Source organism: Saccoglossus kowalevskii, chromosome 4 (genome assembly GCF_978046115.1).
Source record: "Saccoglossus kowalevskii chromosome 4, keSacKowa6.1, whole genome shotgun sequence".
Taxonomy (NCBI): domain Eukaryota; kingdom Metazoa; phylum Hemichordata; class Enteropneusta; family Harrimaniidae; genus Saccoglossus; species Saccoglossus kowalevskii.
In genome coordinates, this window is record NC_140644.1 from 28029217 (window position 1) to 28055942 (window position 26726).

The 26726-nt window shown below is 35.3% G+C and overlaps 1 protein-coding gene across 1 annotated transcript; it reads right to left on the reverse strand.

Annotated features, from left to right (window-relative positions):
- Positions 1–392: 392 nt before the first annotated feature.
- LOC100373433 (coiled-coil domain-containing protein 158-like) lies at positions 393–26683 on the reverse strand. Its single transcript, XM_006821342.3, has 23 exons — positions 26269–26683; positions 22581–22678; positions 21996–22082; positions 21663–21754; positions 20501–20686; positions 20021–20090; positions 19555–19664; positions 18691–18781; positions 18118–18434; positions 17652–17762; positions 16598–16832; positions 11853–12050; positions 10489–11184; positions 9022–9190; positions 8498–8610; positions 7591–7749; positions 7002–7094; positions 5883–6131; positions 4631–4797; positions 3203–3408; positions 2354–2677; positions 2037–2144; positions 393–1719 (listed from the first exon to the last, which is right to left on the reverse strand). Exons 1-23 carry the CDS (start codon positions 26474–26476, stop codon positions 1625–1627), a joined length of 4182 nt encoding a protein of 1393 aa, XP_006821405.3. The 5' UTR covers positions 26477–26683; the 3' UTR covers positions 393–1624.
- Positions 26684–26726: the final 43 nt, after the last annotated feature.

Consider the following 26726-nt stretch of genomic DNA (forward strand, 5'->3'; position numbering starts at 1 on the left):
ACTGTGTTTGTGGGATGGACTGGGGTGTGGTGATGGTGGGGAGGGGAGGTACTGATCTTTAATCTTGAATTTATAAAAACATTTGTACATATAAATGTACTTGTGTATTGTCATTGTCAGATAACAGTCCACAAATTGTAATTAATAAGTTTATTTTTGTCATCAAAGAAATATTGTACTAACTTACTTTGTTATCTACAATGTATACAATATAAATAAAAAATGTGTGATGTGTAACCTCTCTAACTGAAAAATATGCTGAACAGAGATAATTTATTGACTTGTATACCTTCCCATTTTTACACTGCAACACACTGTGTTTTCAGCATCCTTTGCATAACACTCCCAGTATATGCCACTACTTTATGACACCGTGATTTATAGAGATATGCTTAAAGATGTATTACGACAAGATTTTATTTTTACAAAAATCTAATTCATGGTTGGAGTCCGAAGATCCATAATAGTCTGCAGTCACGTGTAGCTTGTATTTACATGTAGTGAACAGTTATTCAACATACTGTATAATACTTAATTTTCGCTTGGAATTAATGTTTGCTATTTTCGCTGAAGGAATGATTCAGTGAAAATAAAATCCCTATATTTTACCTTCAACTCGTCTAAAATCAGTGAAAATAAATTTCATACAAAACACCCAAAAAGACTTTTCAGTGAAAATAAATTCCAGCTAAAATAAAGTATTATACAGTATTATTTTCAGCTGTATTTTGTTAAAGCAACAGAAGTTGTCATCTACGCTGCAGACAGATGGCCATAGCACATTGTTGTTTATTAATATGGGCATACCCATGAGCCATTTGTAGTGTGTGTTGTTATGGTCGCTTAGAACACGATTCCCACACATGTGACAACCCTTCCACTTTAATCACTAATATGATGTGATTAAATATATCAGCTGTGAGGTATGTAATAAAACTATTACAGTAACTAACAAAATATATATAAAATAGTATTTTCATATGAAACGCAAATATGAAAATGGAATATTGAACATGGCAGAAATATACATATAAACAAGTAAGTTGCAATACAAATATAAAATAACATATTACTAGGTGGACATTGTTCAAATACATTGCTTATAAACATGTAAATTTCATTAAAAAAATTATATTTTATACATAAAATTTTACAATTTTACAGCAGAGATTTATTCAGATAGTCAGGAACATGGCTTGCAGCTTTGCAAAACACATAGGGTTTGCTTTGTTCTGGACTTGATAGCTCCGTTTGCTTTGTTCTGGACTTGATAGCTCCGTTTGCTTTGTTCTGGACTTGATAGCTCCGTTTGCTTGGTTCTGGACATGTTGAGTGTGATGCAGAGGGAAATGCTGTGTACCTGTCACTCAGTTTTGAGAGTGAGAATATGTGAGTGGAATAATCTAAACTGGGAATGCATCAACAGAACAGCATGGTTAAGTCTATATTATACAAAAAGCAAAGAGGTTTTCCAAGTTGCAAGCCATATTACTAATTGCTTGCTCAATTAATTTTCTAGAACTCTGGAACACTTGGGTTTGATATATCAATTTACTTTTCAAACATTGATACTAAATATATACCAGATAGGTAAAGAAAGCTGAAATATTCTTTACAACTGGTGCTATCTTTTATTGTTAATGAGTTGATGTACGCTCTGTTCTGTCTTGCGACATTTCTTCAGTTTGTTGTCTTGTGATTTTATCATCATTTCCATTGCTATAAAAATGAGAGTAACAATTAAAATGTCATTTAACATACAATCAGTATTTCAAGTACTATCAAAGCATATATTTAATATGTCTCTATTAAAGATGAACTTCTAATAAAGCACAGATGGCACATGCACATATATGAATATCATAAACAAATATTAGTTCACTGCTAGAAAAGTTCACTTTTTGATAGTGCTTGAAAGGGAAAATTATGCAAGTCTTCAATGCATTTTTCTTAGATTCAATAATTTGTTTTGCACGAATAATACAGGTACTGTGGAAAGAGTGGCAAATAAACTAAATATTCCTTTAAAAGCTCACCTTTGTTTTCTTTTTGTAACTGACCTCCCATTCTACTGAGGTCTTTCATCTTCAACTCAAGTCGTTTAATGCAATCAGCATTTTCATCTTTTGGGGTTTCACTGGATCCTACAAGGTAAAAAATACACAAGATGGTTGCTGCTGACATACTTTTGAGATTTTCAACAGTTTTGTTAAATTATTCCCTATTTGAAAGTAACAAGAGAAAACTTGGGGTACCCAAATTACTTTCTGAATTATACTTATCCATTTATTTATTCATTTATTTTTTCATTCAAGAAGTCTAGCAACGATTTTTTAACATGTTTTCAACAAACCTTTCTTTTTCTTTTTGGTTCCTTTTTTCTTTGTCACATGATCACTAAGAGTGACTGTACTCGGATCACTGCTGACTAGACTCTCTGTTTCAGTTATCTCAGAATTACTTGTTTCGGTTGTCATGTCAACAGGTCTATGTCTGGGATGATCCTCAAATGACGTCAACAGATCACTGACAGGAGAAGTTGGTCTCATTGATGTGTTTGTTGGACTGTTGTAAGTAGCTGATGAGAATGATACAGTCGGCTGCTGACGATGCTGTGGTGCTCTGGTTTTCAATACAGGTGGTGGCGGTGGTGGTGCAAAAGGCGGACTGTCATAACCTGATAGAAGAATATCGACGTATGGTGTAAGTATTTACAACAAAGTTAAAGCTTGATCAAAAATGATAAAACTGCATTTCAAAATTCTTACACCCTGGATCTTTTGGGGAGACATTTCTTTTTTAGAAGATGTTGGTTGTAATTAATAATTAACAGCCATTTTGTCAGTTTTACTATGTGCTAAAATTGGTTTATATAGAGGACATATCCTAACCTCACGACTAAACTCAAAATTATATTCGAGATATTGTGACAGTAAGAAATCATTTCAGTCTTTTAAAAAATATCAGAAAAAAACTCTTGTGTGTTGAGGGTAATGGAGGCATGAAAAATTTCAAAATTAATTTTAATTAAAAATTAAAAAACTATGTACCCACATGTAGATAGAGCATTACACCACATATGGCATCAAGCATACTGTATACATCAATCAGACTCATAATTCTTCTGAAATCAATGACCAACTCATAATGCCCACTGAAAATCATTGCAAGTCTAAAAAGTTGAATTCAGTAAATGTTTTACCTGTTGTAAATGTTGTATAGTTAGATGACAATGTATGAGCTGGTTGGCTGTATGTTGTACCAGTCAGGGTGGATGGAACACTCATACCAGTATAAGCTGTAGTACCTGAATAATAGGATGTAGTAGTTTCACTTGGTGAAAACGATGTACTCTGATCAGCTGCAATATCTGTGTAACTATCACCTTCTGTTACCTGAGATTTAACACTGCAAAAAAACATATAATTAAGAGAGACTGAGCAAAACTCAAATTATAATTCTACTGAGCACGTCACTGAGCAAATGGTGATGTACTGCGAGAATGAAATCTCCATTGATTTTATCATGGAAGAATATGACCTCGTAGGAATTTCACTGAAATGAGTTTTTGGAAAAATTGAAAATTTTAGAATTCATAACAGTTATTTTTTCAGTGCAAGTCACTGAATAAAATTTAAAATACTTTTGCCTTAGAGTGTAATACTGTGACAGAACCCCACACCCTGCCCGTGGCTTTCATTGCGTATGGAAGTTATTTTCATGAGTGATGCGGTGTATCCTGCGGCCGTACTTTCTTGAGCGAAGCGAGTGAAAGTACAGCAGAATACACCAAATCTCAAGTGGGGTTCTTTTATTATTACACATGTTCCATGTTTGATTATTTCATATTAAAGAAAGAACGTGCAACAAACCGGGATGGAATTTAGGTCGGATAACCCATTGCTCATTAATATGTTCAAATACTGAGTATAGTGTTACGCGCCAATGGAAATACAATGTTCATTTGCATATCGACCGTGAAAATACCGAAGACATTATTGCATTGGTAATATGCAAATTCGTTTTTGTCAAAATGCCTAAAAGTACCATTACTGTTGTTCAAATTTCATTCCACTCGGCAAGAAAATTCATTTACCCTAAGAGAAAAATATCGTACTTCTTAAATATTGTTTATTTCTGCTATGTTTCGAAAAACGCTACTCCTGAAAGGACTACTTTGTTTGCTTTCAAACTCATTTGCATATGAGGTGTGGAAATACCGATTTTGATTTCAGGGACGAATCAAAATAAACTGCAGTATATATGTAATAATAATAATAACAAAATGGATATTTCGTCATTTCACAAAGAAATTAAATCTCATGTAAATCACAAAGTTGATTAGAGACCCTATGATTATTTTTCAGTATTCTTACATATTTTTCTATAACTTTGCACCAAATGGTCATAATTTCTTATTGGCTATATGTCTGCATCAACATTTTTTTAAAAATAGTTACTGTAAGTAAACTATTCAAATATGATTATCAAAATGAATATCATAAAGACATGAATGTTTTTATGAAAATTTATCAATTTCTATCAATCTATAAAATATGTATAAGTATTAATATTCACTGTAACAGTGCAACAAAATATTCAGAATAAATCTGATTATAACATAACATACCTGTTTGTAGTTACCTCTGGATGGCTTGCTAGTTTAGTTGGAGGAGAGTGTGTTTGTTGAGGTGTTGTGGTTACCTGACCTTGTAAAATAAGAGTTCTCATATCATTCAATAACTGCTTTAAATCTTGACCTACATCACTGAAGACAGCTAGGTTATGGATATGATCCTAATGAAAAACAAGTGAAGTCAGAAAGTTGTATTATTGGCAAAACTTAGTTGAAAGCACTTTTCAATTTTGAGTACCTTGGCCAAAAAACAAATCTGAAAGTTATGGCATTCGTGAGTTATATACTAATCAAACCTGACACATCGCGCCATTCATCAACTAAAATATTATTTCTCTTCACTACAATAAATCTAGTTCGGAAGCATGCTAAACATAACTAACATAGTACAAGATTTTTGAACTTCACTCAAATGCAGTTGTTACATGAGTAAAACAGTTTTCCTATAAATTCAAAAGAAAGGGACTTAATGAAACAACTTCGCTGAACGAAAAATCTTGCATGTGATAAGGACAGCTCGGTGATGTTCGGTTATTGACAAGGACGTACATGTATATCTTGCAAATTTGCAAATACCATGGATGTCATGGTTTCCAATCATGTTGTTTTTGAATGACTTTAATTACATAATCTAATGCATTATTTATATCATTCGAGTCAAACAAACAAGTATTTATAGTTGTGGTGATGTTGAAATTTTTCTGAGAAGGATATGTTCGGGAAGCAAACTTTTTAGTGATTCACAAAAAAAAAATCACTAAAAGTGGCAATGATCAAAATATGGAAGTCTAGTCACATTGAATCTGAACAGTGTGCTATGTTTTGAGTAAATCAACCCAATCATGATTAATGCAATAATTTCATGCATACTTTTCAGGCAACAATAGTTATATGGTCAATAGTTCCCTGCGTGGATATAGATTTTGATTTGTCACTGTCATTATTGACTTTCGTTACCGTCAACAAAACATGTGCTGTAAATTAATTTGCTGCTAACTGTCAATGGCTAAAGACTTGTAACATTAACTGTCCTTAGTGAATGCACTCCAGGCGAGAATCCGGAGCCAGTAACAACATATGACAATGCAAAAGGTAGAAAATCTACTTCATTCATTCATTTAGCATCTACGGTTGTATCCATTTAATTTAATTAGTCCAGGTACTTTGTAGAAAAATTTCTCCTAGGCTTGAAGAAGAAAGGTACCCCCAACATGACATGATGGAATGATACAAGCTTGTTACTCACCTCATTGTGTCTGTTTGGTTCCTCCCCACCAACTACAGATGTCTGTGTTGTCTTAGTAGTTCTGTCTTGTATCATAGGCATTATGGAAGATGAAAAGAGTGAACTCACACCACTGATGGGTTGGGTTGAGTTATTTGGTTTCCCATTCATTTGTGTGGATGTTTCTATTGATACATTGGTGCTGATGTTGGGAGAACGTTTAGTTTTTGGAACTGTCTTAGTCTTTGTAACAGCTGTGTGCTTTACCTCCTGTGGGAATGACAGAAACATGTTTATAGCTGTGTGGTTTGGTAAGAACACACTTTACTACAGGTATGTATGACATCTAATGATGAGAATGTTACCACAGTACAAATAAGAATAGTGTATACCTCGGTATATCAAATCTACATACATGGTAAAAAAGCTTATTCGCCCAAATTAGTAAAACCCTCTGAACTCTGAAATATTATTTTAGTAACTTGACTTTTTAAAAGCATTTTGCCGTATTTTGGGACAGTACCATTTAAATTGTTCTTAGCGTTAAATTTGAAGAAAAATCATCAACTGCCCTCAGTGTTGAATTTGAAGAAAATCATAAACTGCCCTCAGTGTTGAATTTGAAGAAAAATCATCAACTACCCTCAGTGTTGAATATGAAGAAAAATCATCAACTGCCCTCAGTGTTGAATTTGAAGAAAAATCATCAACTGCCCTCAGTGTTGAATTTGTAGAAAAATCATCAACTGCCCTCAGTGTTGAATATGAAGAAAAATCATAAACTGCCCTCAGTGTTGAATTTGAAGAAAATCATAAACTGCTCTCAGTGTTGAATCTGAAGAAAAATCATCAACTGCCCTCAGTGTTGAATTTGAAGAAAAATCATCAACTGCCCTCAGTGTTGAATTTGAAGAACAATCATCAACTGCCCTCAGTGTTGAATATGAAGAAAAATCATCAACTGCCCTCAGTGTTGAATTTGAAGAAAAATCATAAACTGCCCTCAGTGTTGAATATTGGGAAAAGTTACTAGCCAATAATATATATATAAAGCAAGCACAATAGCATGTGAAAAGCCCCAAACACAAGAATATGGTATTATTTCAAAAACTACTCTTGATATGAAGTAAGAGAATATACCTTGAGTTCAAGTTGATGATTCAACCTCAGCCTGGCAATGTCTTGTTCCTGTTGTTCCACTAAAGCCTGTGCAGCTGCATGTTTCACTGCAGCCTTAAATACCAAACAAATACACAATATAAGCTTTTAATGTTACAATACTTCTATTACCGTACTATGAATGCATTGCACAATGCAGAAATATATGCATTTGATATCGAAGACCAGGCAATATAGTGTAGCATTACCTGAGTGCCTCAGGCTAGCTTTACTTGCCAAGGAAAGATCCTACTTGGCACAATCCTTACATACTTCATCATTGCACACATTAAATTCTTTCTAAATACACTATATATATACTATAATGCTTCACAAGATTTATTTGGTGTCATCACTACTATACTTCTATCTTCCTCATAATTTTCTCTGAATCATTCTCCATCTCCCATACTAATCCACCCTGTCTTTGCAGCCATGTTAGAATCTGGTTAATGAATGACAACTGCCTTATATGGGGTTTTGACATCATTCAGCACATGCCTGATAACCTCAAAACCCTGTATAGGTTTGCATGTCATTCTATCACTTACACATTTATATTCTGACTTACTTTTTCCAACGCTGCATCAAGTTTATTTACAAGTCTTTTTTGTTCTTTATTTTGGTCTACAAAACACTGCACTTCTTCTATTAGCTTCTCATTCTGTGATGTCATCTTCCACAGTTTGCAAGTAAGTTTGTCTCTCTCGTCTTTATAACAACTTTTCTCCTACAAATATTGAAACAAACACTAATTCAATCATTTTATAGTATGTGATGTAGTCCTTAGATAATGTACAGTTTTTTGTAGACATTATATTTGTATGGCAGTAATCAGTCAATATTGTGGCTGATACTAAAATAGTAAAATTAAAAAAAAAAAATAGGTTTTTTTAGCAGTACACATTCATCAATAGCGTACACAAATCACATTATGCGTTTATTGTGCACTGGGTTATTGTCACCACCATATTGTTTTGAATACCAACATTGACAGCTCAGTTGCTGGTTTTCAGGTAAAAATAATAAAAAAAGAACCAAATAAACTAAAAATAAGAATATAATTTATTTTGAATTACTTCATGACAGAGTATTTGATTATGATCATTCAGTGTAGAATGATACAGATTTGTTGAATACATCCTGTCTCGTATGTTATGATCAATTAGTGTAGTGACCCTAACACTACTTAGGAAATAAACTTTCTTCTTTAAAAAGAACTCAGAAATCATCAATTAGAACTAGCTGGTTCAAATCCACATCAACAGGAGATATCAAACTAATACTGAGTGGCATGTTGAAAATACAACTGGCTTTCAATTTATTTCATACAATTGGATAAATGGTTGTATGTCAAATGGAAAACTTATCCCATCATATTAAACATCAATGTGGCATGTTCTTGACAACTAACTGATTACTATTCAGCAGCAGCCATAGCATTATTATAACGAGAGAACAGTCCAAACCAGTATTACCTTGAGAGTGGTTTCCAGACATTCTTCCATCCAACGAAGTTTAGTCTGTAGTGAATCAATTTGTCCACGTTTGGCAGTTACTTGTTTTTGCATAGTCTCAGCAACCTTCACAGCTGAAATGAGACAAAATGTTACGTAATATGAAACACAGTATGCGGCCACGTTGACCTTAGCTTAGCTACACATTGCTAGATATACTCCTGCTAAACAGTCTTTGCTGTATCACTTGTACTACCATATTTTCTCTATCAATAGCGCATGCGTTCACATTACATGTACATGACAAAAGGTGTCTAAGATCAAATTAAGTCATATTTTTAATAATCCAGCACATGCAACTGATGGCTTACAAGATTTCTATTGGTGATACGCTGCTAATAGAGCAACTTTATTAAATCACTCCTTATTTGGAATTTACCAAATAAGGTAAGATGCAAATATTCTATTTAATACACGAATCCACAGACAAAAACATGAGGATTCAGACAAGTGGCAAGTGTTAATTAAAATAAGTAGATAGTTACCCTTATCATCTACAGCATCCCTGGCATTAAATGCACTACGTGTCAAGTTCAATTCGTGTTCTAATGAGTGTAATCTATTGACCATCATTTTTCTCTCTTTCTCACTGCTACTGTGTACTTGATCTAAGCTATCCTTCAGGTGATCATTGTCCTTGGTAAGTGCTGCCACCTGTGATTTAACAATGTAACCAGTACATTAATATGAGTTTATCACAAGAATACCCCTGGTAGTATGCATGAAAGCAGTATGACCATTGTTTTGACTAATGTGTAGTAGAGGTTGATGCAACCCCATACTGCCTTAGTGCATACTTTGCAGTGTTCTTGTGATAACCCTATTATACATCCTTTTGGAGTTTGTACTAATGAATAAAGTATAATGGCCATAAATGGGAAATGTTTTGCACTATTTGAATGTATGTATTCAGTGAGAGGATTCTCTTTCCATCACACACAAAAGCACTTCTGCATCCAATGTAAACAAAGGAGAAAACAAAAGTGTTTGAAATGTGGTGTTGGTGTTTAAGCTTATCCCGTATAAACTGTATTTGCACATACAAATAGAACTTGACAACTGTTAAAGTTGTATTTCTGGAGCTTTATCAAGGTCTTTGGCTATTAGGTTACAAATATGATGGTCTGAATATTTGAAATTCGTCTGAAATGTTTAATGATGCAAGCTTGCTTTGCTCCAAATTATTGCAGTGCACATTAATATGGAAGCGATGTTTGTGAATCAGAAATTCACACAGATATTTTATATATTAGTTCAAACCAACAAAATATGAATAAGTGCAAGTTTTCAATACATTTTCAATGATAATTTAGAAAATAAAAACGAATTTAGCATTGTATAAACTGGTTTTACTGCCATTCCAATGAATATTTGAATGAAATTTGTTGATATAAAAATTGATAACACTTTATATTTAATGAGTAAAGTTAGACTGAGAAAAAAAATATCTGTTTCATGTTTCCGTGCGCATCATTTTAAACTATGAGCCTCGGTCGTTTTTTTCTTCTAAAGCATTCCAAAATGTGCTTGTACTCGCACTTGTCTCAAATTTCCCCCATTTCAGCTCAGTATTAAAAAAAAAAAATCGCCTCAATTTCCATGAAATGAGAAACAGAGAATTTTTTTTTCCTGGCCTTATGAACATTTATGAAAGTTCTCAGTAAAAAGCTAAACAATTATAATAATGTTGTTAAAGCGTGGTGGTCGTCACGCAGCGTGTGTTCAAATTTCATGTAAATAAACAATGTATTTTACACGCGTTGTGTACGTCACTATGAGTCCCACATCGAACAAGACGCGGCACAACGACTGCCGCCCTTTGAGTAAGTCTGACTTCATATTGTCGAAAAATTAAATATGTCAGTAATCAACACAATTTTCAAGAAGACAACCTTGCATTAAGGTGAAAATGACGGGTTATACATGTACAAGTATTATATAGGGTACAATACCTCATATCTTGACTGTTTTAATTCTGACAGCATTTCATCTTTTTGACCTGTGACCTCAGCAAGTTCTTTAAGTTTATTCTCCAGTTCATGCATCATTTTCTCTCTCTCTTCCTCCAAACCCAGCAGTCGTTTTTCACGTATCTTCAACTTTCTGCTTGTGTCATCTTTGGACTTCTTGAGTTCATCCATCTCTGTTTGTTTTTCGGACAGCATCGCTTCGATTCGGTCACGCTCAACTTTACAATCCTGGCTTGTTTTGTTGCTCATTTCTATCATCTGCGACATGTTAGCATTCTGTTCTCGCAATGCTGTCAGTTTCTTCTCTAGCTCTTCTAACTGAAACTGCAATTTTTCTTTGCCAGTCCTGATGTCACAAAGTTCAATATTACGCTCCTCAAAAAGTTTGAAATAATGATCTTTTTCTTCTTTGAGTCGCTCAATATCTTTTGATTTGCCTTCCACCACTGACGCCAAATTACTCTTTTCATTGATTACAGAATGCAGCTGATGTTTTGTTTGTTCGTGCACTTCACTCAAGTCTATTTTCTGTTTTTGCATATTTAATAGTTCTGTTTTGCATAGTTCAAATTCCAAAGCTGTCTTATCATATTTGTCATTCAATGATTTTAACTGTGTGGTGAGATCATCTATTTTTGTTGCTGTTTTGCTTCTCTCTTCTTTTTCAATTCTTGAAATCTATGAAAAAGACAACAAAATAAGTGCTACTATGTACCAACGAAAATTAAAGTGATAACTAAATGATATATTAAATTGACGAATATCAAATGATTTTCCAAAATTAGTCTGAAGAAAATTTAATGTATTATCCTCTGTCTCTACATAATGAATGTTACTGTCATTGCCATATTGTTTTGAACACCAAAACAGCAACATTGTCACCTAAGTTGCTGAATGGTTTGTTATGTGCACCTGGAGATCAGTAGACGATTAGAACAAGTTGGGTCAAACCAACAAGAGATGCCAAACTATTAGTGGGTGACTCAGACATGTTTAATATATTAAACACAATACAATTTAATTTATTTCATTCAATCGTATAAATTTGTATATAATAAAAGGCAAACTTCTCTAAACAAAATGTGTGTACTAACCCCTTATGAAATGTTAGGACACAGTCTTATTTGTGTTTGGTATGTCATAACGCTTGTAAATTTTATGCATTTAGACAAACGGCTCACCATTGCGAAAATGATTTCAACTAACTAGTTCTAATCAAGTATAGATCTTCAGACACACATTGCTAACAAGTCAGTAACTAAGCTGGCAATGTTGCTGTTTTGGTGTTCAAAACAATTTGGTCTGAAGGTTTCATCAACCCTACACTACATGTACAATGTACTTACATTTTCCTGTATTTGTGTTGCTGAATCTTTACTCAATGTTTCCATTAATCCTTGTAATCTTTTAATTTCTGTAATTTGTTCATCTCTCTCACGCTGCAGTACACTGTACTTTTTGTTACTCTCTTCTTCACGGCTCCAAAGTTTTTTGTTCTGTTCTCTCTCTGCATCAAGCTCTGCCTGACATTTTGTTAACTTTTGCTGGCAATAAATAAACAACGACAAGAAATTATTAATATAGTTACTGTGTACCGGTATATAATTTATTTATGGGTTCAGAAAATATAATTGTTTTACTTGCAACACACAACAAAGACTTGTTCAGGGTGTTTTCGTGATGCTTTGTAAAAAAAGATTTTCTTAGTATTATGTATGTTTGCAAAGTAAGCACAGTCTCCATAAGGCTTCAGAGTACAGACATGTGTATAGCAACCACCTAAGGGTACTGCACATGTAAATTGAATTGGAACTGCATAAAGGTGGTCACTATGGGCAGGTGGTCTTTACATAAAGGTGGTCACTATGGGCAGGTGGTCTTTATATAAAGGTGGTCACTATGGGCAGGTGGTCTTTACACAAAGGTGGTCACTATGGGCAGGTAGTCTTTATATAAAGGTGGTCACTATGGGCAGGTGGTCTTTATCAGAAGGTGGTCACTATGGGCAGGTGGCCTTTATATAAAGGTGGTCACTATGGGCAGGTGGTCTTTATATAAAGGTGGTCACTATGGGCAGGTGGTCTTTATCAGAAGGTGGTCACTATGGGCAGGTGGTCTTTATATAAAGGTGGTCACTATGGGCAGGTGGTCTTTATATAAAGGTGGTCACTATGGGCAGGTGGTCTTTATATAAAGGTGGTCACTATGGGCAGGTGGTCTTTATCAGAAGGTGGTCACTATGGGCACGTGGTCTTTATATAAAGGTGGTCACTATGGGCAGGTGGTCTTTATCAGAAGGTGGTCACTATGGGCAGGTGGTCTTTATCAGAAGGTGGTCACTATGGGCAGGTGGTCTTTATCAGAAGGTGGTCACTATGGGCAGGTGGTCTTTATATAAAGGTGGTCACTATGGGCAGGTGGTCTTTATATAAAGGTGGTCACTATGGGCAGGCGGTCTTTATCAGAAGGTGGTCACTATGGGCAGGTGGTCTTTATCAGAAGGTGGTCTTTATATAAAGGTGGTCACTAAGGGCAGGTGGTCTTTATATAAAGGTGGTCACTATGGGCAGGTGGTCTTCATATGAAGATGGTCACTATGGGCAGGTGGTCTTCATATGAATGTGGTCACTATAGACAGGTGGTTTTTATATGAAGGTGTTCACTGTGGGCAGGTGGTCTTTATATAAGGTAGTCACTATGGGCAGTTGGTCTTTACATTAAATGTGTTCACTGTGGGCAGGTGGTCTTTATATAAAGGTGGTCATTATAAACAGGTGGTCTTTATATAAAGGTGTTCACTATGGGCAGGTGGCCTTCATATGAAGGTGGTCACTATAGACGGGTGGTTTTTATATGAAGGTGGTCACTATGGGCAGTTGGTCTTCATATGAAGATGGTCACTATGGGCAGGTGGTCTTTATCAGAAGGTGGTCACTATGGGCAGGTGGTCTTTATATGAATGTGGTCACTATGGGCAGGTGGTCTTTATATAAAGGTGGTCTCTATGGGCAGGTGGTCTTTATATGAATGTGGTCACTACGGGCAGGTGGTCTTTATATGAATGTGGTCACTATGGGCAGGTGGTCTTTATATGAATGTAGTCACTATGGGCAGGTGGTCTTTATATGAAGGTGGTCTTCATATGAAGGTGTCACTATGGGCAGGTAGTCTTTATATAAAGATTGTCACTATGGGCAGGTGGTCTTTATATGAATGTGGGTCACTATGGGCAGGTGGTCTTTATATAAAGGCGGTTACTATGGGCAGGTGGTCTTTATATAAAGGTGGTCACTATGGGCAGGTGGTCTTTATCAGAAGGTGGTCACCATGGGCAGGTGGTCTTTATCAGAAGGTGGTCACTATGGGCAGGTGGTCTTTATATAAAGGTGGTCACTATGAGCAGGTGGTCTTTGTATAAAGGTGGTCACTATGGGCAGGTGGTCTTTATCAGAAGGTGGTCACTATGGGCAGGTGGTCTTTATCAGAAGGTGGTCACTATGGGCAGGTGGTCTTTATCAGAAGGTGGTCACTATGGGCAGGTGGTCTTTATATAAAGGTGGTCACTATGGGCAGGTGGTCTTTATATAAAGGTGGTCACTATGGGCAGGCGGTCTTTATCAGAAGGTGGTCACTATGGGCAGGTGGTCTTTATATAAAGGTGGTCACTATGGGCAGGTGGTCTTTATATAAAGGTGGTCACTATGGGCAGGTGGTCTTTATCAGAAGGTTGCCTTTATATAAAGGTGGTCTCTAAGGGCAGATGGTCTTTATATAAAGGTGGTCACTATAGACAAGTGGTCTGCATATGAAGATGGTCACTATGGGCAGGTGGTCTTCATATGAAGATGGTCACTATGGGCAGGTGGTCTTCATATGAAGGTGGTCACTATAGACAGGTGTTTTTTATATGAAGGTGTTCACTGTGGGCAGGTGGTCTTTATATAAGGTGGTCACTATGGGCAGTTGGTCTTTACATAAAGGTGTTCACTGTGGGCAGGTGGTCTTTATATAAAGGTGGTCACTATGGGCAGGTGGTCTTTATAACAAGGTGGTCACTATGGGCAGGTGGTCTTTATATGAAGGTGGTCACTATGGCCAGGTGGTCTTTATATGAAGGTGGTCACTATGGCCAGGTGGTCTTTATATGAAGGTAGTCACTAAGGGCAGGTGGTCTTTATATGAAGATGGTCATTATGGGCAGGTGGTCTTTATATGAAGGTGGTCACTATGGGCAGGTGGTCTTTATATTAAGGTGGTCACTATGGGCAGGTGGGGTATATATGAAGATGGTCACTATGGGCAGGTGGTCTTTATATGAAGGTGGTCACTATGGGCAGTTGGTCTTTACATAAAGGTGTTCACTGTGGGCAGGTGTGGTCTTTATATGAAGAGGGTCACTATGGGCAGGTGGTTTTTATATGAAGATGGTCACTATAAGCAGGTGGTCTTTGTATGAAGATGGTCACTATGGGCAGGTGGTCTTTATATAAAGGTGGTCACTATGGGCAGGTGGTCTTTATATAAAGGTTGTCACTATGGGCAGGTGGTCTTCATATGAAGATGGTCACTATGGGCACGTGGTCTTCATATGAAGATGGTCACTATGGGCAGGTGATCCTTATATGAAGATGGTCATTATGGGCAGGTGGTCTTTATATGAAGGTGGTCACTATGGGCAGGTGGTCTTTATATAAAGGTGGTCACTATCAGCAGGTGGTCTTTATATGAAGAGGGTCACTATGGGCAGGTGGTTTTTATATGAAGATGGTCACTATAAGCAGGTGGTCTTTGTATGAAGATGGTCACTATGGGCAGGTGGTCTTTATATAAAGGTGGTCACTATGGGCAGGTGGTCTTTATATAAAGGTTGTCACTATGGGCAGGTGGTCTTCATATGAAGATGGTCACTATGGGCACGTGGTCTTCATATGAAGATGGTCACTATGGGCAGGTGATCCTTATATGAAGATGGTCATTATGGGCAGGTGGTCTTTATATGAAGGTGCTCACTATGCGCAGGTGGTCTTTATATTAAGGTGGTCACTATGGGCAGGTGGTCTTTATATAAAGGTGGTCACTATGGGCAGGTGGTCTTTATATTAAGGTGGTCACTATGGGCAGGTGGTCTTTATATAAAGGTGGTCACTATGGGCAGGTGGTCTTTATATAAAGGTGGTCACTATGGGCAGGTGGTCTTTATATGAATGTGGTCACTATGGGCAGGTGGTCTTTATATGAATGTGGTCACTATGGGCAGGTGGTCTTTATATAAAGGTGGTCACTATGGGCAGGTGGTCTTTATATAAAGGTGGTCACTATGGGCAGGTGGTCTTTATATGAATGTGGTCACTATGGGCAGGTGGTCTTTATATGAATGTGGTCACTATGGGCAGGTGGTCTTTATATAAAGGTGGTCACTATAGGCAGGTGGTCTTCATATGAAGGTGTCACTATGGGCAGGTAGTCTTTATATAAAGATTGTCACTATGGGCAGGTGGTCTTTATATAAAGGTGGTCACTATGGGCAGGTGGTCTTTATATGAATGTGGTCACTATGGGCAGGTGGTCTTTATATGAATGTGGTCACTATGGGCAGGTGGTCTTTATATAAAGGTGGTCACTATAGGCAGGTGGTCTTCATATGAAGGTGTCACTATGGGCAGGTAGTCTTTATATAAAGATTGTCACTATGGGCAGGTGGTCTTTATATGAATGTGGTCACTATGGGCAGGTGGTCTTTATATAAAGATTGTCACTATGGGCAGGTGGTCTTTATATAGAGGTGGTCACTATGGCAGGTGGTCTTTATATTAAGGTGGTCACTATGGGCAGGTGGTCTTTATATGAATGTGGTCACTATGGGCAGGTGGTCTTTATATGAAGATGGTCACTATGGGCAGGTGGTCTTTATATGAAGATGGTCACTGTGGGCAGGTGGTCTTCATATGAAGATGGTCACTATGGGCAGGTGGTCTTCATATAAAGGTGGTCACTAAGGGCAGGTGGTCCTTGAACCTACCTTACAATTTTGGCATTCAGATTGTAATTCTGTGACTGCGTTAAGTAGTCTATCTCTAAGATATATACCTACCTTAGAATCTTGGCATTCAGATTGTAATTCTGTGACTGAGTTAAGTAGTCTATCTCTTTCATTTCTCAAAGCTGAATATTGTGATTTGCTGTCTCCAATTGTAAATTGAAGTGAATTACACTTTTCATCAGCGCTGCGTTTCAACTCATCATTATGTTGCCTGGAAGCATTCAGCTTGCCTTCAAGTTCTTTGATGTTTTTGTGTTTGAGTTCTAACTGCTTATCAGTCTGCTCTCTGTAGAAGAATGAAACAATTATCATAATTGTTATTGCTAACACAGGAAGTAAAGTGCAGAAATAACACTGATTACCTTAGCTACAAAGCCATGCCATGAATTGTAAAAATAGATGGATATCAAATATGGTGACTTCACCAAACTACTTTTTGCTATTTTTGCTGAAGGAATGATTCAGTGAAAATAAAATCCAGCGAATATACCTTTTTTCTTATATTTTACATTCAACTCGTCAAAAATCAGTAAAAACAAATTCCATACAAAACACCCAAAAAAACCAGCTAAAATAAAGTATTTTACAGTTACTGTAAAATCTGTATTAAAAGCCGCGGCTTCTAATAAAATGGTACAATGCAACAGAGGGGATGCGGCTTCTATTAGAGCATCTACACATATGAGAAATGGTGAATGTTTAGGTCTCAATTGTTCAAAAAGAATGGGTGTGGCTTCTATTAGGAATGCGGCTTCTAATACAGATTTTACGGTAGTTGCAGTATAGTTGCATTATAATGAGATGAAACATTAGGATGCAAATGAGAGAAATTTCCCCGGCTTTTCATTTACCATGGTACATGTATACAAATGCAAAATTCATTTAGTTTATATGCACTTCTAACCGAGAAAATCTGATGCTGCAAATCATTTTCATTTTGTCAAAGACAAATTTTCTGTAATTTCACAGATCAAGGATTTTGTTATGAATGAAAATTTGCGCCTTTCAGCAAATTTGACAGCATTAGCACATTAGGCATAATGCATTACAATGGAATGATAAATTTTGCTTTATCACCAGAATATAATACAAAGTTAGTACATACTGTAATAGTGTAAGCTGTGACTGTAAACTTGATGCTTGTTTTCTTGCATTGTTAGACCGTTCATTGAGAGCAGCAATCTGTTTATCATGTTCTTCAGTTATCTGTTGTATCCTAGCAATAAATGAATGGTCATCAGCAGCAATTCAAAGATGTACAGTATTCAGATGCTAGCATTTATATGCAACAAAATATGTTAAAGTTAACAAAATCATCCACCCAAACCCTAACAACAACTCTGCTCCCATGCCAAACCAGATGACTAAAACACATCTGTCTGAGATCAAATAATTATTTTGATGATGTCCCAATTTGTTCAAATGCATGTATGTTATCTGGGTATTTTGATAGAACCCCGGCTTTTCACAAACACTGGCTAACAATGCAATCCCCACATCATCTCCTTTTTAATCATAGTTGGTAATGTTTTACAAAGAAGAAATGAAATGGCTATTAAAATTGTCCTTACCTCTTGTGGTTGTCTTCAGCCATACTCTTCAACTTCCTGTCACTAGTTGATCTACTCTCTTCCAAGTCAGCCTCACTCTGTTGTAACTTGAACTGTGCTACTTTGAGTTCATTTTCATACTCCTGCAGACACCTTTGGAGAAGGTGTACCAGTACTGCAGGACTCTGTTCAACAATATTGTCAGTTGTCATGGAAACACTCCTTCCTTTCTTCTCCTCATCCGCTACAAGCAGTCCTCTAATCTGACTAAGAGCTGAGTTAGATGCCAGCATATTTTGTTGCATAATTTCCATTCTAGAGTTCATATCTATCAATGCCTGCAAAATATCACATGGTGTGAAATTAATATTATTCTTATTCATCTATTACAGTGATCATAGCTTGATTTCTGTCTATGATTTTATTATCAGGACACAAAAAGGTATGTCTATACACACTGAAAAATTCACCCTCTCCAATATTTGTTAGAAAACATGGTAAAACAATAGTGGCTAAGATAATCAGGCATCGAGTACAGTGTATGCTGTGTTAGAGAGACACCTGTATCTTGGCGACACAAACTCACTACCATACCTCTTCTTGTTCCTTGTTTGCTAAATCCAGATTGCCAAGTGTTGACTGTAATTGGTTTATCATCCTTTCTTGACCAATGCATTCTTTCCTCCTGTCAGAAAAAGTAAACAATATGAATGTAGCTATAATCCATCCACAGATATACTGGATTTGGGATCATATTTACACAACATTGTTTGTGTGCATACAGTGACACACTTATATACTTCAGAAAAGAAATCGCCCTCTAACTAGACCAGAGGACATAATTCCCACATTTAACCTGTTGAGTTATTTTGTTTAGTTTATTGTAGAACAAATGAATGCACAACAATTTAAGTGTTAAAAATGCAATATGAATCAAAAAATATTGTTAATATTATTGATTGACACTGTATGTTGATGAGTAAACTGCATTAGGAATTATGATAAAATAAAAATGTTACTTTTCCTGCACTGTACATTATTCTTTTGATAAAAAATGAAAAACCCTTTTATGCATGTTTAGTTACTGTTATTGTACGTACCAAAATGTTCAGTGCATATGCGAATTAGAGAATTAAATTGTTTTATCGAATGGATAATCAATTGTGTGCTACAAGAACAGCATTTTAACACCAACAATAATCAAATATGCTTATCAACGTACAGTATCAAACAACAATGACATGATCCCATCCACAATGCATTTGTAATCCCATGGAGGTAATAATTACCTCTATGGTAATCCTTTCATTTGCACACAGCTGTGATGTGGTACAACCTGCAAGTCTGAATTCACTCATTGAGAAGTTAACATACCCTGCCACACTGAAACTTGTTTTTGAATTTCAGCTGTGAGAGTTTGAAACTGTGCAACTCTACAGAGACAATACATGTACATACCTTAGATCCAAAACAGAATCCCTGCCTATGATTGTCTCATTCAACTTAGTCTGTAGATTTTCTATGGATAATCTGAAATGTTTTCTTTGTTGATCAGAGATTGCATTGCACTGTAAACAAGCCAATAAATAATATAAATGTATTGCCACCATAACTGGGTGATTTGTAAATAGCCTTAGAATGTGGTAGTATGGTTTGAGTCACATAAATACCAAGGAAAGTACACAATGTTTTACAGGATAAGCAGAGAGATTCTCACGTTTATATTGTAATTCTGGAAATGAAAATGAAACAGAAATTATGTTTTATTTTCTTTAATTGTTTTACAGGAAATTGTTTTAGCATAATTTGTTTCTGACGAGTCTAATGACATCCCATAGTGCATGTGCATGTGACATTTATGTATTAAGTCTGAATGAGATACAGTATGGGAATTCAATTCAATAGGAAATCAACAAAAGTCTACCTCTTTTATTTTCTCCTGCAGCTGAGCAATGGTAGCATACGATTCATGAAGCTTCTGCTCCAACTGAGCTCTGGAAAAATAACAAAATAAAATATAAAAGTGAATCAAACTTCATATGACCCTTTGGACACCAAACATTAAAAAAAAATCAGTACACCAGTATATTTTCATTTGATTTTTTTCAAAAAAATTCGCCACATGGAAAATTATGTCCAGACATCATTTAGCCCAAAATTAACATAGCAATTATGGAAAGTATGTAAGGAGTATAATTATGCCCAAACATATTGAAAAAATTACAATGTACAAAAACATTTTTAGGATGAGGTAAATGGCCAGAAAAATAGTTCGTACCAGTTTTTAGTTTTTACAAGGTTGCATTTTATATAAAATATCTCTTTTATTTGGACCTAGCAGTAAATTTTTTCTGCATCGATGTGTACACTGCATGAAACGAAACAAAAATGTATTATCACTTACTGGTTTGGAACATCAAGTCTGAGACCTTCAATGTCTAACCTGGATGACATTCCCATGTGAGTTGAACTCAATGATGGTAGAACTGGAAAGTCATCTTGGTTCTTTGGTGAGAATGCTGGCAGTCGTATTTGTGCAATTTCACTTTTCAGTTGAGTGTTTTCTTTATTCTGCATATCTAATTGTTTCCTATATAAAGAGAAAGTTTTTAAAAAATTAATTACATAAACCAAGGACTTCCATGCATAAACAGTGACCATAACATAAAGTACATGAAACATACCTCTAGAAATTTGTCATCAAACTAAACAGGCCATTGAGAATTTCACACCCTCTGTCAGCATTTATATGCTCCTTTTTGATCAAGTTTGAACGAAATTTGTCAAAGCATGTCTGAGAAATGACTTCAGATATTTCATATGCAACCATGAAACAATATGGCCACCTGTCAGCCATTTTGAGACGAAAAAAAAAAACAGGACATACATCAGACACCCAACATAAAAAACTGTTGCCTGTCAAAAAAGTGCATTTTACTGTTGTTGTTTTTTTAAAAATGGATGCCAGTTGACAATCTTTGATTGAATTATGATACTAATTTCATTGAGGTGCTAAAACACATTTGCCTGTGTACCAATTATAAGCAAAAATAGATGAAAACCCCAGATTTTCATTAAAAACAAAATGGCTGCCAGACGACCATCTTAGATAAGATCGTGACACAGATTAACTTTTCTTGATGTGCTACAATACAATTGTCTGTGCACTAAGTTACAATCTAACCAGGCAGGGAGAATTTAAGATATAAGCAGAATTGAGCATAACAGGCAAAAATTGAAGATTTTGGTCAAACAAAATGTTTTAAGCTATCGGTATAAGGTTATAAGCAAAAATGAACAAAATGGCCACCAGTCGGCCAATAATTAGCAACATCAGACAAAAACCATCATGATTCGGTAGATTTTTGTTCAGTGTAATTTCATCAGTCTGTTGTTTTTCAATTTGTAAACCTACTCCAACTCCTGTAATTTGTTTATACAAGTTCACATTTTATGGCATTATGTCAAAAATAATTATCCTAAATTTTGCAAGTCGGTGATCAACTGATGGAAATGTTGACATTTCTAGTGGTGAATATTTGATGAGTATTCCAGTATTTATATACCTGAGATCAGTGACAGTGCTGTTGTCTTCTCGTAAACTTCTTAGCATATCAAGAGGATTGGTAACTTTTGGTATTACACATTCATCCTCCTGCTATCAAGATATAAAAAGTTTTCATTAAAAAACATTCAAAGTTGATGAATACATAACAATTACCGGGGGTATATACTGAAGTATGACTTAATATTATTCCAATAATTTTGAGGATTAAACAACATGACTTTATTAGAGTAGATTTAAAACTTGACTTTTAATCAGTACAGGAAAATTACTGAAAATGAACATGGTCAGTAGAAAACAAAAATAATAATGAGGCTATTGTTTTTAAACATACCTGCTGTTGTTTTAATTCTGCTTTGATGGTATCCATCTGTGTTGTAGTTTTGCTGAGTTCTGTTTGAAAACTATCTAGTTTACTAACCTGCAATTATACCAAAATAAAATAAAAGAAGACATTGATAACACATCCTAAAACACTTTTGACCAAAGCAAATGGTGTTTTCTCCTTGTAGCCCGGACACAAACATGATACATGTGTATTAACAGTCCATATTTTGTGGATGCATGAGGAAACGAAAATGTATGTATAGTGTGTATCAGATTAAAGTGCTGTCATGTCTATTTATACAATGCAAGGCCTGAATTCAAAATAATCACATTAGAACTGCAACTAAAATGTAATATTTAATTTATGATTTATTAATTAATTATTAATTAATTTTCACATTTGGTCAGTATGGCTGTTTATTTGCTGCTGATTTCCTTCATTGACATGCTAATACGCGACTAATCAATGACGTAATGCAGCTATTTCTTGTGTCCATTTAGAATTTTTGCATCCTGAATGTTAGTTTGATAATTTAAAAACTTATACATTGTGGATACATAAATTTGTGCTAATACAACCTCTGTTACTAACCTGCTGCTGCATATCTGTCCTAATTAACTCCAAATCATCGTGTATTTTACTAGCGACTCCAGACACACCAAATGCTGAGGGTTGATCACCATTGGCACCTGTATTATAGTTGAATGAGATAACTAGGTATGTGATAATCATAAACTTTGTAGGGGTTTCAAAAATTTTGAAATTGTAGAAATTTGAAAAAATATTTGGATGTAAGTAATGGTTGCTTGCTGATAAAGCAACACCATAAAATACTTTATAACTGTTTAATGTAATGTTTACTCAAATTATATATCATCTGTTTTGGTACGAAACTTCAGGATGCATCGCACTTATCAGTGTGAGCTTATTGAAAACCACATTCCTTGCTCTGAGAAGTGAGCATACTATGGAACATGTAACATTATTAGGTGTGAAATTCTAGTACTGTAAAACCATTTATTTTCACTGCCATTTAATTTCACTATTTTGGTGCTTTGAGCAATTTTACTGGGTTTTAATTTAAGTTCACAAACTTAGCACGGAAACAATAAGTTATATTGTTATTTTACATATTCACATGGATTTAATTTTAGTAGATTTCACTTATCAACAAAATTAGAGCAATTAAAAACCAGTGAATAATTAATGCATTTACACAGTGGGAAACAAGGTTGATTTATTCAGTTTAAAAGTTGGTGAATATTTTTCATACCTACATCTAGACATTCTTTTTATATTTTATTGTTTTAGGGGCTAAATAGGATGATTGGTGTGGTTGACAAATGCATGATAGCAATTATTTACTTGACCTAACTTGCATGAGTATTTTTTAGATAAAAAACACATGAATGATTATTTTGTAAGAAATAAAATAATAAAATGTTTGTTTCAAGGTAAAATGATTGTTCAGTACTCAAGCATCCATAGTGGATGTTTCCTATTTGAATGTTAATGTGAAACACCACCATGTTATTCAGGTAACTAACAACACAGTGCATACAACTACATATAGACCACAAACTGATACCTAAAAAGTTATGATACTCTCTGTGGTTTGGCAGTGAGCCAATAGCGCTCTAAGGCTACAAGACGACTCACAATATACACCTATAAAATGTCCTTTGTATCTAAATCAAGGTGAACTTAGACCACAAAAAAGATCTGTACTTTGATAATGTATTCTGTATATTGCATCGTAAATGTGTTTGTACAGATCTAGAGTGGGTAGAATCATAGCCAAGCAACATGACAAGGTTTATCACTGAAAAGTAATTTTCATATTCTATAATAGTATTACAGAGCAATGAAATATAATATACAATATATAAATAATGATTTAATTGACATGTTGATATTTGATTAGACTAAGGTAGCTTAATTATATATACTGAGATTCAGAGGGAGGGTCCCTATCTGTCCTTTCCACACTGATATTTAAAACAAGCAGCCTCTCGGCTGAGATAGCTCCGCTGTTAGCAATGCACATTTCAGTTAAAGAACAGAAGATATCATTAGAAAATGAACAATATGCATAGTATCAATGCAATGGGACTTGTTGTTTTCAACAAGAATTCAAAAATAAAATTTTTCACCATAAATGATTGTGGTTTTTAACAAGAAGAAAATATCACTTTTTACCAAAAATGACAAAAATATTCATCAAAACTAGATAATTGAAGATATCATCATGAAATGAACAAATTTTAGAGTGGTCCACATGTAGTACCTATATATGTAATATCAAAGCAATTGGACTTGTCAATTTTAACAAGAAGTCGAAAATATCACTTTTTATCAAAAATGACAAAAATATTCACCAAAATTAGAAAATTAAAGATATCATCATGAAATAAACAAATCTGAGAGAGGTCCACATGTAGCATCTATATATGTAATATCAAAACAATTGGACTTGTGGTTTTTAACAAGAAGTCAAAAATATCACTTTTTACCAAAAATTACAAAAATATTCATCAAAATTAGAGAATTAAAGATATCATTACAAAATGAACAAATCTGAGAGAAGTCCACATGTAGTACCTATATATGTAATATCAAAGCAATTGAACTTGCGGATTTTAACAAGAAGTTGAAAATATCACTTTTTACCAAAAATGACAAAAATATTCACCAAAATTAGAGAATTAAAGATATCATTACAAAATGAACAAATCTGAGAGAGGTTCACATGTAGTACTTATATATGTAATATCAAAGCAATTGGACTTGCGGTTTTTAACAAGAAGTCGAAAATATCACTTTTTACCAAAAATGACAAAAATATTCACCAAAATTAGAGAATTGAAGATATCATCATGAAATGAACAAATCTGAGAGAGGTCTACCTAAGGTACACATACACCAAGTATCAAAGCATTCAGGCTTGTAGTTTTCAAGAAGAAGTCGAAAAAGTAAAACATTGACACGGACGGCGGACGACGACGGACAATCACTCATATGATAAGCTCCGCTCGACAAAGTCGACAGGGAGCTAAAAAAAATGGTTACCGGTATCTAGAGTAAATCTAGAGTGGTTATTTCCATTTGGGCGGCATCACAACAGAAGTTGCCTGCCTTTACCATATTTACTATCAATCACAGAAATTTGTCTTTCGAGAAGTTAACATGCTTTACAGCATTTCACTCATAAATGTGGTGATTGGTTGATTCACAGCTTGATTCATCCCACAAGTTTATTCATCCCACAATATGATCAGTTCAAAAGACGATCATTCGATTTATTACGTTAACCAGTTTATTGTATCACACTTTGCAATATGTTAATCAGTCAATCATTAAATCAAATTATTCATATTTTAAGATTTAAATTAAGTAATGTAATGGTAATCATGATAAAAGTTGTTTATTTCTGAAATAAATAAGAAATATAGTAAATATTGTTGTAAGGAGGTTTCCAATAGTATTTTATATGCTTTAAGCATTTAAGCATGATTGTCCCCCCCCCCCCCCCCCCGTATAAGGACCTCACCTGACACGAGATCATAAGGCTAACCAAAGGCAAGGGGAAGAATGTGAATTGGGACAAATCAATTTGTGGGACAAATGTGAATTGGGATGAACTGACCATGAATCATAAATGTATCACCTTTCTCTAATGCTAATGTTCTCCAATCACAATTACTATTATCTACAAAATTTCACGATTTTCAGCGATTCGCGAAACTCCAGAAATGTTGTCTTTCGCATAGTTAAAGCAGTTTACAGTATTCCATTCATCAATGTGTCACCATTCTCTAATGTTATGGATTACGGCACCGTCATGAGGGAATTTATGAATTCACCGTCACACTCGTGCAGTAACAAAACATGCAGATACTACGTAAAACAACGCGAAAAATAGAAGCATCGGGTTGTAGAAGGATTGCTACAACTACTTCAAATTTCTGTGAATAGAAAATTTAAAATGATACCCCTCTCTTCATAATAGGTGACCAAACTGTTAACACATTGTTAGCGGACCAAACCGACCTAGTGTAAACGATACCGTTCAAGTCACGACATGCCCTCCGAATGTTAACTTCACGCTTTTTTTAGCGTCAATATGCATGTCATGAAGTAAATGTAGACAGCCTACTAACTAGAGTGATAGATCAGTAAATGTGCAAAACATTGTCAATATTATTATTAAATAAACTTGTAACCGCGAGTCATAGCGGAGAAAAACAACATCGCTGTACATGTACATGTATGGTCTTACCGGCACCGTCATATTTTTGAATATCACCGCTTAAATCTGGCAAACTGCTGCTAGATCGCAATTTTTCTGCATTTTGCTCCAACTTTCTAATTTGCTCAGCATAATCGTTACTTGTCGGTCTCGTTTTCCCTCGCGATGGCGGCCTTGAAGATCCCTCGGCACCGGAAGGTACACTTTCCGTCAGCCCAGCTGGTGAAGCAGTCGCCATTTTGAGCGACCTGGGGTCATCTGTCGATTTGAAGGCGTCCTTGTTTACACGCAAATGTCAGCGAATAATGTGCACCTGAATATGCGAGTGTGATGAGCGATGTTTTAAAATCCGATATAGAACATGGGATCACGAATAGATGTCCAAACACGCCTACTTTCTGAAAAAAACTAGCATTGTTGACAAACGAACATTCACTACAAGCAAGTATGTGCGCATGCGTTTGTTTTTAAAATTCATTTCTTTTTAG